Source organism: Poecilia mexicana, unplaced genomic scaffold (genome assembly GCF_051168715.1).
Source record: "Poecilia mexicana isolate PSO_F unplaced genomic scaffold, ASM5116871v1 scaffold_16, whole genome shotgun sequence".
Taxonomy (NCBI): Eukaryota; Metazoa; Chordata; class Actinopteri; order Cyprinodontiformes; family Poeciliidae; genus Poecilia; species Poecilia mexicana.
The window spans coordinates 11,207,597-11,221,318 of record NW_028263385.1 but is presented as its reverse complement, the minus strand read 5'-3'; the positions used below and the strand labels follow the sequence as shown (position 1 = coordinate 11,221,318).

The window sequence follows — 13,722 nt, the reverse complement described above, 5'->3', positions numbered from 1 at the left end:
ACAGAGAAGCACTCTGCATTCTAGTCGGGTTTTTTTTTTTATAGAACATCCTTGTAAATCTACAGCATCGTCTTGGCTTTCTTCACACTGAAAAGTAGGACAAGTATCTGCATTTATTGCTGTATAAAAATAAAAGAGCAAATGGAGGAGACTGTGAGGGCAGCTCTCGCCTCTTGCTCTGGTTTTGTCTGTTCTGTAAGCCAAAAAGCAGATAAATGAGATCAGAGGGACACTTAATGTTCATTTTATCCTTGTGTCTTAATTCTGGCTGCACTCCACCACTGCGGACTCTAATAAATTTGGCAAATAGACTGCTTCTCTTTTATTAATAACGTCTTACCTCCCTCCCTGCTTTTATGTTTTTTTTGCACAGCCTTATTTGAAGAGCTGGTCCCAGGAACTTGGTGTTCCCATCCTTTCGGTGGATTACTCTCTGGCCCCAGAAGCCCCTTTCCCACGGGCACTTGAAGAGTGTTTCTATGCCTACTGCTGGGCTCTAAGAAACCACCATCTACTTGGTACATACATCACACACACATCGCACAGAATTACAAAATTTACACATGTATTAATACATATTTTTTTTCTAGCTAAAAGGCTAGATGACGCCTTTCGGTTAATTTTCTCACATTGTGCTGAGGATCAGCTGACCGCAGTATTTCGCTGATGTCATGCTGTCAAAGAAAACAAAATAGACTAAATGTCATCATACTGGGCAGGATTATACAGCTCCCTCTGATGGCTCGTTTTACTCCCGTGGACTTTTGATTTAATATTTACAGTCACACAGAGGAGGAGGAGAAGTCGACTGAGAATCCTATACATTAGGCAAATTTCCCTACACTCAAATTCTCCTGAGAGGAGCACTTGTTTGCATAAAGATGATCAAAGATTTTCAAGTTATCTTGTATGAATTGGACCCTTTTACCAAACAGCACTTAATATGAGTGAGAGTCCTTGGGAAAATGTAGGCAATAAAGTACATCCTTTACGATTCAAAAACTTTCCAAACAAGAACCCGGAGCGAACCTTTTTCAATGTAAATTTAAGATTTTACTCTTAAAACAAACCCAGACATGTAGACTGTGAGACAGCATGTAGTGTTAAGATATAAACGTGCATACTAAACCAAATTTAACCTACTACTGAGCCCATTTGATAAACTTAGTGGACTGGATTAAAAATTTCCACTTTTAACAATTTTATAAAATAATAAAAATAAAAAAAAAACAGAAAATGGGAAGCAAGGTAATTTTTACTTGAAAGTGTAATGGCTAACTTGTCAACTTCAGTAGGACAAGGATCAGTGAATTAAGCTCACCTTAATTTACTGAGCCTCTGACATTCTCTAAAAAAAAGGTTTTCCTACATCTGATTTATACTGGTTTAAAAAATATATCTATTTTAAGATGATCTGTAATTTGACGAGCAATCCATTTTTTTTTCTTGTGCCTTTTGATATTATAGTCTTGCAGCTGTAGATTGTATATCGTACATGGTCAGTCTGTGTTTATAGGTCAAGGAAGGAGCAACATTTGTTAGTGTAAAATCCTGTTGGTTGAGCTTCAGTCTTGCTTTACTTATCCTTTGGAAACGGTTTTAGAGATTTCTAAAGTTTCCACATTTCAGTGTGGGTCACTTCATGTCATAAATGCAAAATCTGCCCTTGTTTCTTTTCCAGAGGTATGCCTTTTTACATAAGTACCCAGATGCTTAACATTGAACTCGAATGAGCCTTAATTCCACCAGTGATCTTCAGATGCCTTTTAAAGCAAAGTTGACTGACCTTGATTTAGTAGACTGAACATAATTAAGAGGCTACACTCTTTGATCAGTATTAGGTTTGCTAGTGGATGGAGCATGTCAAAGTGAAAACAAAGTCAGGAATGTTGGAGGCAGATGGGGGGATACAGTGAATACAAAGATGTATTTTTTGAAGCACTGCAGAGTCGAAAGGAAACGTTCTGAATTTTACGATTCCTTTAAAACAGAGTGATTGCAGATGAAGCACAACTGTCAGACAAATCCCTGAATCCACTATGCATGCACACATTGTTAACAATAGTGGAACAAACATTTATTTACATGTATACATTACAACACGATTCTCACGAGAATGCACTTGGATTCAGCTTTATTGGGCCTCATTGTGCGCTTCCAAATAAATAGAAACTTAAATTTTAAACACGCAACATTGACACAGATCTGAAGTTGTCTAAATGTTTTTATTTTTCTTGGTAAATGAGTAATAATACAATCAGAAAATGGAAATGAAGGTTGAATCCTTTTTCAGTGTGAAGCTGTCTGAGTGCATTTGTACATCCTCACCTGCTTGTCTCTGCCACAGGGCTTCATGTATCACTTGAAAATTGACCGTGCTGTGAGCTTCTCTGTGCCAGCTGCTGAAAAATTTACGACAGTTTGTGAATGTTCAATATTCAGACAGAACCCTTCTGAAAAACCGAAGCACAGTCTGTCTAATGAACAGTGATGTCGGTGGAGTCTTCTGTTTGTCCTGTAACAGAAAAATCTCACTGCAATTAGACAAACAACAAGACACCTGTTGGCAGTCGCATATTATCCGTTTGTTGTTCGGTGAAGACCGTGTTGCACTTCCAAAGATGGTTGAGTTATTTAGTTTTTTTTTTTGTTTTGTTTTTTTTTCACCTTTCCATGAATAAATATTTCAATCTTTACAGGATGGACCGGAGAGAGAGTGTGTTTGGCCGGAGACAGCGCGGGGGGCAACCTGTGTGTGACCACGTCGATGCGCGCCGCCGCCTTTGGCGTGCGAATGCCAGATGGCCTGGTGGCGGCCTACCCAGCTACCCTGCTGACGGCCTACGCGTCACCCTCCCGTCTGCTTACACTTATGGATCCCCTGCTGCCGCTCAGCGTGCTCTCCAGGTGTCTCAGTGCCTACGCAGGTAGGATTGTGTTTATTTATTTCTTAAAGACCGGTACTGAGGACTTTATTTTTATTTTTTTAAAGGTCGAGAATTGCAAAGATCCACACTTACTGGCTTCTTTTTTTTTTTTTTTTTGACCTCCTTAGTTGCTTATTAACCCACCTATAAGTGAGCCAAACCCATGGTAGGAATTTTACTGTAATTAGCCATCTAGATGCGTTGAAAACGACAACTTGTTAACGTTCAAACTGAGTATCAGAATGTGGAATAATGGAGAGGATTGAAGGGATTGAACATAGGATGTTTTTTTTTTTTACAAGACAGGTTGGTGTGAGTGTTACAGAAACTGCAGATCTGCTGCATAATCGGAAAGAGAAAATATCCTGAGAGCAGCGGTTTTGTGGTTCAGAATGCCTTTGTTGGTGTCAGATCAGAGTAAGCAGACTGATTTAAGATGATCGAAAGGATACTACAGCTAAAACAACCACTCGTTACAAAGTGCTTTCAGTGCAGTCTCTGAACGTACAGCGTGTCGAGGCAGAAGCTGACGGACCTCACCGGGTGAAACTCTTCAGGAAACTGAAGATGTAGTTCGCACAAACTAGCTGAACAATATCAGATTGGAAAAACATCGACTTTGCAACTGCATCATTCCAATTTAAGAGTGAAAATTTGGCCAGTGGTAGCTAATGATGAAGTGGCTGATGAGTGTATTGGAAAGGTTTTTGCACTAAAGCTTCTTGGTTTTATGTCCTGAATTGTTTCATTTTATGGATCTCATAAACCTCAAGCTTAGGACAAGATGAATTGCTGCTAATGATGTGATGTAAATTATTAATAATTTGCATGACTTCTCTTGGAATAGTGAAACGGGTTACTTTTGAAATATTTGATAAAATCACTGTGCAGCTGATATTATAAAAATGCAACTTGTGACAAAATCTATTTAAATGAACAACAGAAGATTATTCTCATCTTTTGATGACACTTTGCTCTGCTACGTTTTTTTTTATTTTTTTTTATGAGAGGATATTTTTATCATAAAACTTCCATTTGCATTTGTATGTTATCATCTCCTCAAAGTGAACTTTACAATATCAGACTGAAGTTATCTAGATATTTTATATCCTGCCAAGGATAACTTTTATACTCGTTTTTTGTGCAGCTGTAAGATCACCATATGACATCTAGCTCTTCAGCTCTTTTCAGTTGCACTGGAATAATGTCATTAAACCCATTTTGATTAAAATCTCTTTTAAAATTTGAGAGCAGTGGCAAACTGTACACAACTGTATGAAGCAGAAAACAAGGTAAAATGTTGACATATCGCCTGTGCTGCGCCGCCTCTGCTTTTGTTTAAAACCCTCTTTTTTTTTTTTTTTTTTTTTTTCCCTCCCGATGTGACCGTCTATGAATTGCTGCCGGTAATTTGGTAGCAGCGTCGAACCCCCTTGGAAAGTGATTTTTCTTCCTTGGATCATGCGTTTCCTGTCATTGCTGCTTTGCCATCTTCTCTGCTGGCGTCTTCTCCTCCAGGTAATGAGCCGCAGACCGAGAAGCAGGTAGAAAAAGTGAGCACGTTGAGCCTGGTGAGGAGAGATACGGCCCTGCTGCTGCGGGATTTCCAACAGGGAGCCTCTAACTGGATCCAATCTCTGCTGGATCCCAACAGAGCATCAGCCTCCTCCAACACATCTGCCAAGACGACACCAGCAACCCCCGATGCACCGACAAGCGGTGTGTCCTCTGTGTGTGTGTGTGTGCGTGTGCGTGTGCGTGCGCGTGCGTGTGTGTGTGTGTGTGTGTGCAGTAACGGTGAAACATTTGAAAGTTAAATGAGGGTTGTGAAAGCATTATAGTAGTTTAGCAGCAGCTTAGTAAAGGATTCCAATTCATTTAATATTTAGTCTGAGTAGTAACCATTAGGACCTAAACTAGGAACTCGTGAAGAAATTGTTACTCCTGTTCAGTCTGAATAAAACTGGATTCAAATTCCTCACATTTTCCAGGTCTGGATATGTATGCAACAAAGAGAAAATGACTATTTTCAGACGTTATTCTTTATTTCATCATAAGGGTTTTTGATATAGACTTAAAGTTTTAGCACAATATTTTGCAGGGCCATCACTTTTATCATCACCGTAATGATGATAAAAGTGATAAGAACTATTTATTACATTTTTTAGGTAACTGTATGACCATCAGTGTGTGTCACAGCAATTATAGCCTATAAACACAAATGACACTAATTTTGTAATGCGTTTGTTTATTACCCGTTATATAAAGAAGTGTGATTTGTACCTCTAAGAAATTCATCATGATAAATGATCTGCTAAATGCCCGCCTTTATTTCCTTTTGTGTCCTTTAATCTCTTTTTTCCTTTCTTCTTCTCTGCTGCCCTCCCTTGCTTCCTTGTTTTTCATTCTCTTGTCCTTGTCCCTATCCTTCATTTTACTTTTATCCTTGCACCCTTTCCCTTTCCGTTTGGTCCTTCCTGCCTTTTCCTTTTCCTTTCCTTTTCTGTTTTTTTTTTTTTGAAGCTCCGATATTTAAAGCCTTGCTATTGTAGAAAAGTATGCCATAAATTCACAATGAACTTTAGTGTTTTATATTTTGAAACAAATATGGAATGAATTAGAGCTCTTGAAAGTTGAGTGTAGAAATGTCTGAGGATTTTACATGATGAATGTGTGGAAATGCTGCGGCCCTGTGATCGTGGCCGTCTTTAGAGGGAATGTTTTTATTCAGGTTGAGGTTTAATTTGTTTGTTTTCACACAGCGAATGAAAATCAAAGCCTTTTGCTGTTTACATCCCATATTTCCTCCGTCCTTATTCTGTCCCTTAAAGTGGCATTACTATGCCGGAGTTTATTTACATCCCCCATCGAGGAGGTCAATGATGTGGATCCCTGTTCTTCAGCGTCCTACTAACCAGTTATGGCCTCATCCACTCTGTGGAGTAATAATCCTGTAGCGCCATTCATATCAGTATCTTGACAGTAATTTTTAATTATAGCCGCTGTAAATCTGAAGGGGAAATGTAATTTTATTGGTGTCACCTTAGTTAGGTGACAGTCTTACAGCTGGCAAGCCGAATCTAATGGGAGTGTCATAGGTGGAGGCATATTAATAAAAGGCCATCATAGTGCTGAGGTGGTTCATTATTAAAATAGAAGATTGGGTAGGCCTTTGTGAGGAGACCAGGCGTGACGGCACACGGTGGTGTTATGACAGCTCGGGGCGGGGAGATGATATCACCCTGACGGCTCTTTTTGGATTTCCTCCACCCATTTCCTCTCTCCTCTTCCTGATGCGCCTCAATTTGCATCCTGGGCCCTTAGCTGTTGGCTGTCAAAGAGAGAACGCATGAAAATCAGAAACAGTGGAGTAAATAAGGTATTCTGAGTCGCTTGGCTTAATTTTTCATGTGTCCTTCAAGCGCTGTTTATCCGATGTGAATTTACTGCAGTGCCTTGAAAAATATTATGCGACTTTTGTTACCTGACAATGACAGAGTTGTGTGGATTTTTATTTTATTTTTTTCTTGAAATTGCTTTGTGACAACACAAAGCGGAGCATAACTGCGGAATGGAACGGAAATGATTGTTCTCCAAATTATTTCAGTGCGAGTTTTTGCTAGGAGAAAGGGGTAAAATTGAAAGTTTAGCAATTAAAAAAAAAAACTGGGAGACATAAACCACAGAAAACTAGCAGTGATTAAAAGAAAAGGTGGATCTACAGAGTATTTAAAAATGAATTTAAAAGCCATAAATCATTTTCCGTCCACTTCAGTCACGCCCCACTTTATCTTGGTCTAACACACACATACAGTTCAAATAAATTAAACTGAAGTTTGTGGTCGTAACGTGACAAAATGTGAAAAAAGTTTAATAATCAACACTTTTTCGACGGGCTCAAAATGTTCATTGGTAAAGTTTTAACACGAGCCAAACAAAGTTTCCTTGTGATGTAACTTCCGTCCTCCATCTCTGCTTTCGTTTCCCAGATACAGTGAGAAAAAGCGTCTCGGCAGCTTCCATCTCCTCTCCTCACGCCGACCCGCCTGTGCCCAACGAGCCGTCGCCGCTGCCCGGCAGAAAATTATCTGTGAAGAGCAAGACGTGCCAGGACTTGGAGTCCCACAGCAGTCCCGTCCCCCAGAGTTCCCCGCTGATGTCTGAGCACGCTGTATGTCACACTGGAACCTGCTTACGTTGAGATTAGCTCGCTCTCTGGACGATTTTAATGCCATTAAACAATAGGATGTTGCTCAACACAACACTGCAGTGTTGGTGGGGATTGAAGTGGGAATTAGGCCTGCCACACAGCTGATAACTTGTGACGGTTGCAGTCGCCTCACAAGGGAAGAAAAGTCCTTCTGCTCTTGATTGTAATCGGAATTGGACATTCATATTCTCTTTTTGAAAAGTTAAGCATGTTTGGAATTGAGAGATGCATTGCTGGTCATGGTACGAATATCATTAATTTTGTTTCATTTAATTATTAATTTGAACTGTTTTTTATTCCCTCCTGTGGGCAGTGACCATACAAGAAGCATTTTCTTTAATTTTTGATGATGAATAAGAACTTTTGTTTTCATCGGTTTTCAAAAATATCCTGGCAAGCTTAAATATATATTTGGAAAAATGCACTTTATTAAGTTGCAGAAAAACGTCATCAAGGTAATGGAACTGGCTAAAAATGATAATACTTAGTAATAGTTCAAAGAGTTGATTTATTAGGGTCAATATTTTGAACTAAGTGTTTATGGGGACATATAGTTACATTACAGTCTACTTTAATTTATTACCCTGAGTTTAATAAAAACTTAAATTAAAACTTATGCACCTATTCTTGTTTTAAAAACTAAATTCCCAGTGGGAAAAGAATCATCAAAATTGAAGTCCATTATAGCCCAAGATTAAAATGAAAGTCAGCACTTTTTTAAAAGAGTATGTAAACTTCTGAACATGTAGAAAACTTTCCATGCCTCTTTTTCGAGAGGCTACTCGGCTAATGCCATTTTCTCTCGCAACAGTTTACTATAAAATTCCTTCAAAGAAATTCAAATACTTTGAAAATCACTGTTTCATTCTTTTTTTCTCTCTCTCTTCTAGAGAGATGAGATTAGTTACAGTTCTGGCAAAAACAAAAAAGAGCCTGTATTAATGTGAGACATTAAATAATCTTTCTCTCCTTGAAATCTGATTTTTTCCAGCCTGGACTCAGGCACTTTGCCAATGCTTTTCTATTTTCACAAGGACAAAGTGCTGTCTGCTTGCAAAAAAAAAAAAAAAAAAAAAAAAAAAGACAAAAAAATGCAAACCCTCTTCAGTTTTTCTATGACCTCTGAGCTGTCTGACCAAAACGGGATAAATATATTCTGTTCTCCTCTGTAGGTAGAAGACGTGAGTTTCTTTCTCTGCAGGGACAGTGACCCCTCCATGTCCGACGACCTGTCCTCTGTGGCCATCCCGCCCCCGGCCGTAGAGGAGGGATCGGAGCTGCCGCACCCCAGGGAGTTCCCTCTGGGCTTTGAGCCGCTGCGCTCGGAGCAGCTCGCTGAAATGAGGATGCAGAGCTCTCCGGTCGTCAAGGATCCTTTTTGCTCGCCTCTTCTGGCTCCTGACAGCATGCTGAAGGGGCTGCCGCCTGTACACATAGTGGTAAAAATGCATATTTTACCGTCTAGTAGTTGTTTTTGTGTTAAAATGAGGGTTTTGGAAGTGATCAGAGTTTGAGAGGAAACAAAACCCTCTAAAAGAGTCTCGAGAGATGTTCAGTTTAGCTGAGGTTACAGCCTGCTCTTTCTTTTTGATGAGGATGTTGTATGACGAAGAGGAAACTAGCCTTGATTTTTAAGTGCCTTAAGTGAGTCAGCGAGACTTGGAAAAAATAAAAACCTGAACAAAAGAGACTGGGCTGCTTGAGCTCCCTCTCTTCATCCTGTAATTAAGATTCGTGACATGTCTGAAGGGAGTTTAAATTTGTTTTTCACCGTTTCTTCCCCCCCCACCTCCCACCGCCTCCTCTCAGGCTTGTGCTTTGGACCCCATGCTGGACGACTCTGTGATGTTTGCCAAGCGTCTGAGGAGCGTCGAGCAGCCCGTCACACTGTGCGTGGTGGACGACCTCCCCCACGGCTTCCTCAGCCTCTCGCAGCTCTCCAGGGAGACGAGGGAGGCCGCCAACGTCTGCGTGGAGCGAATCCGCTCCGTCTTCAACCAGGAGGACACGCCCCCGGAGCCACGCAAGCACCGCAAGCTGGAGCGGACCGACAGGGGGAACCTGAGACCTTCTGGAGAAAACGGTGCTCTCCTTCCCGACCCCATTGACGACCCAGAGGCAGCTGTCGGGAGAGGGTCTAAAATCTCTGATGGGGAGGGCTTGGTTGCTGTGGCAGCCCAAAATAACACTGACGCCGGTGGCATCGGTGCTTAAATGAGGTTTGGGGTTGGGGGGGTGGGGGGGAGGGGAGGCTGCGGTTCACCCACAGGAGTGAAGAGAGAGAGAGGGGAGTAAATGAAAGTCAGACTGATGTAGGCAGCGCAACTCCTAAATGAGAAACGAAGGCAGCATCTTAGGAAAACAGAGAGAGGAGTGGGAGGGGGCAGTCTGGGGGGGGGGAAAAGCTCAGTGAACAATAAATAAGAGGAGGTGGAGCGCTGAAATGTATCTCCTTCTGCTTCTCGATTCTTACCATTCGTCCGCGCGCCATTATGCACCAACGCAAATCTGGCAGACAAAACGAACCCACCCACAAAAAGGCAGTCATGTTTCAGAATGAGATAATTTAAAAGCTTCTCAGATCAAAGACCAATACACACGCACACACACACACACAGCAGCACACATACTTAAAGGAGTCGCTGTTAGGCAGGCGAAGCTCAGACATAAAGCACAAGCAACGCTGCTACGACGACGCCTGAATGGGTGATTCATCTGGGCCGCGGCAGGCCCTAATCAGATAGCCGTGGGCACACTGTACGCTTCATCCGCATCAATGTGGCCACTTGTCCTTTAGGAATCCACTCTAAATCACCCTTAATAACTCCACGTTGTCTTCCCCATTATGCCTGTTTGGGAGTCAATATAGCTCACTTTGTGGGTTGTAACTGTGTTGACTCTCTCCAAATAGAATAACGAAGCTAAACACAACAAACCAAAAGACTCCAAGCTAAAGGAATCGATTTACTTGATTTCTTGAGAATTACGCTTTTTTTTTTAAAATCATATTTTGAACTTCATGCAGGAGTGTTTTCTATTATTTATGTCAGGTTTTGACCCCTGAGTTCCGACTTGTTTAAACTTTAAACTTATATTTTAATATAAACCTTTGCTGTTTTTTTTTTTTTTTTGTTTTTTTTTTTATTTTGGGGTTTTTTTATAGTGAATGTTTCAAAAATGAGTGGCAAGTTAAAGCATTAATACTCCCTGAACTTTCATATTTTTGCCATGCGTTGACCATAATGTAACCCGTTGGGATTTGAAGTGATGGACGAAAGGCGGCTTAAAATCATGAAGTTTAAAGAAGATGATTCATGGTTTCCAAAAGACTCCAGACTCTTGGAGCATATTTCGACCAGCTTTGCTCGAAGTGGAGTTCACAGAACAAATGCGAACAACACTTTACAAATGTAAATAATAAATTAGATTCAAGGTTGTTACTGTCTTATACATGGAAATATTTGAATATAAACCATTCAGTTGTACTTTTAGCTTTATGATGAGGTTTATTGTCCTGCTGGAAGGGCTATCGTTAGCCTTTTGCTTCCTCTAGCAGGTTTTCTTACAGTTGTCCTGTGTTTAGCTTGCGTCCTGCTGCTCTTCCATAGAGACCAGGTATTTTGGATCACACGCCTGGTAGTTGTCCTGTTGATGCATCGTTCCATCCGAGTTGTAGCTCCTCCATTGTTCCCATCTGCCTCTTGGTTGCTCCTCTGATTAATAATGATATTTTAGTTTAGATGAACATCCATGACTGTAATTATGTCGTTCCCATTCCATTTTTTTTTTTTGGATGACTGGTTGAGCAGACGTCTGTGACGTTAAGAGTTTTACTTGTAACAATTTTGAAAGCCATGTATCATTTTCTTCCCACTTCACTATATGCTAGTCACCAAATTATGTGTGGTTGTTGGGTGACAACAAAGCGAAATGGTGCCAGAGACGTTAATACGACAGCGAGGCACTGAACAGATTTGTTGCTTTAGACTAAACTGCTGACTTCTCTGGTCTTTTCACTTAGGCTTATGCAGAACAAAGCAGAGTTATCAGAAAGAGAGGGTGATAAATATTACAATACGGACACAGTGTTCCATCTCACTGCCGCCTTTGGCATTTGTAGTGCATTAGTAATGCAGAGACTCAAACAAAGATGCATTCAAGTGAAAACAAACAAGTTCAAGGAAATTGTTGCCCTATCTCCCTGCAAGTCATGGTTCTTGAATTTCTTCAGCCGGGTGAAGTGTTTTTAATAATTTTAATATTTCAGGATTGGAAGCAAGTTGCTTGGCTTCCCAGCCCTGCTAAGAAATGGAGTACAAAAGAGTGGAACAGTTAAAGAAAAGTCCAAGTCTCAGCTGTCCGTACACATTTTAAACCCGATGGAACAGTTTTTCTTGCGAGTTGTCAGATTTTTCTCTGCTGGTTTCAGTGTCCAACCAAAGCGTTCTCAAGCCTCGGGATTTATGACCTGACAGCTTGTTTGTTTGTTTTTCGTAACAAGTCGGAGGCTTTTAGGCAAAACTCGAGAACCCCTGCTGTGAAAAACAATTGCTAGAAGACACAAAAAAAAAAAAAAAACCCACTGACACATTTTTGCACACTGGTTCAGATATTTTCACTCCCTTACAGCTACAATTGCGGTTGTTGCTGTTTTTGATTACTTGAGGACACTTTTCTGCATACACAGCCATCCAAGTACTTTTAAAATGTACCGGTGGATAAAGGATGGCGATGTTACTTTGTTCCCTTCTGTTGATAGCTTGCATACTGAAAAGTATGAAATGTATGTGTTGATTTAAAAAGAAAATGCACATGTGGTTGCCAACATTGGCTGTCTGTGTCTGTCACTGCTCTGGTAGCAGACCAAAGGTTGCCAGGTCTGCAGAGAAGGATGCTGTTTGATGAATAGGATTTAGCTGATGCTCTGACTCTGAAAATCTTTCCCCCCCCCCCTAGAAGTGCTGGATTTTCGGCTGCAGTCATGCTACAGGATTAGACCGTACTCTGCTCTGTCAGCTTCAAGTACTTACTGCAATATTTTTAGTCAGATTGACAGAAAGAATAATACACTTAGCCTCTCAGGGTTGGGGCTGAAGTTTGAACTTGTTTTTGATAGTTGCTATTAATCTGCAGTTTCCCTGCAGAGTTGGTTTATTCTGAGTTTGAGCTTTTACATGTTTGTTCTTTTTGCTTGCTGCTTATCGACAATTCAGGTGTGTGGAAATGACTACCTTTGTGTCATGTTTTATCCATAGTTGGCACTTTAAATTCAGTGGACTATTCATAGTCTTTGCGTACAGCCAATCCTCATTGGGACTTATTGTTCTGTCTGTAATTTGAAGTGCTTAGACTTCTTTACCAATACTAAGAGCGACACTCCAAATGGACAAGAAGAACTGTGTTGGTTGAAATGTGTCAAACTCTTTCACCTTCAGTGTATTGACCCTCATAGGTCTCATAATACTTATCTATTGTGCTTCATGAGAGCAGGTGATGGACCAGAATACTTCTGAGGTGAATCATATCTGTGTTTAGTGCTGCGTTTAGGGTTCAAGCACTGGCAAAGCTATGGATTTATAATTGGAGTGCCTGTAGCTTTAAACTGTTATCTCAGTGCAATGCTTAGTATTTCTGACTCATATTCAGTTTCTGTCAGCTCTTCCCTGCAAGTTAAAAACGTTGTTGCAGTTCAATGTAAACATATTTGTATGTTCAAATGGTTGTTTTTCTTAAAAGTTTGTTAGACCAATCCTGATTTTTGGTGAAGTGCAATGCAAAGTGCAATATTCTTACTTCAGTTAGTGTTTGGTAAGGTTGCATAGGTGGTTACTTTCCAGGATTTTTCTTTCCAAGGTCTTTGCTCTTGAAGTCAGAAGTGAGGTGATGCCGATTATTATAGTGCAATACGCATCAATCACCTCCAACTTGGGCTTCACATGTAAAATGTAAACTTGCATCCATGAAAACACTAACGGTTCACCTGATGGCTGCTTTTATAAACACAACAGTTCATTATATTTACCTCAATCGCTTCATAGGAATGTTTCATGATGGCTGGAAAGAGTAGGTTGGAGTACAGAACCAAAGAGGGCAGCCAGTTCAGGAATTGATGTTCTCTCCTTCCTGTTTAATGTTTTTAGCTGTTAGCATTGCATCGCAGGTGCTGGTGTGTGGAATAACCTGTCTGCACTCCATATGCAAATTGTGCTGCATCATTTCAGCTGTAGGAAATGTTCATTCTTTTAAAAAAGAGGGGAACAAAATAAGTTAATACATGAGCAATAGACTGGAAAAAGTATAACTATCTTTTCTTTAAACATTACTTTGTTGGAAACACCACAAGTGCAAACCTGTGAATAACGCAAAAAAAAAAAAAAAAATGTAAACTAAAGATGATTCATGTAGATATTTTTACTTTTATGTATGTTAATCAGATTGATTATTTTTTTGACTGCATTTACTTTGCAGGTTCCATAACAGATTGATGTATGTGACGAACCATGTGGCGAATTTCTTCTTTTGCTGATTTTTATTAAAATAATGAAATAAATATATTCTCCCATAAGAATGCCTCAACCGTGTCCA

General features: G+C 40.3%; 1 protein-coding gene across 3 annotated transcripts in view; it reads left to right on the top strand.

The window, feature by feature from the left end:
* Positions 1-13,705, top strand: part of lipeb (lipase, hormone-sensitive b) — a 33,148-nt gene extending 19,443 nt beyond the window's left edge. For all 3 annotated transcript variants that reach the window (XM_014985424.2, XM_014985422.2, XM_088014225.1), the window contains 6 exons: positions 374-518; positions 2,700-2,927; positions 4,446-4,646; positions 6,917-7,098; positions 8,310-8,576; positions 8,947-13,705. In XM_014985424.2, coding sequence (XP_014840910.2) covers positions 374-518; positions 2,700-2,927; positions 4,446-4,646; positions 6,917-7,098; positions 8,310-8,576; positions 8,947-9,351 — 1,428 coding nt within the window. In that variant the 3' untranslated portion in view covers positions 9,352-13,705. The remainder of the gene's footprint in view (positions 1-373; positions 519-2,699; positions 2,928-4,445; positions 4,647-6,916; positions 7,099-8,309; positions 8,577-8,946) is intronic.
* Positions 13,706-13,722: the final 17 nt, after the last annotated feature.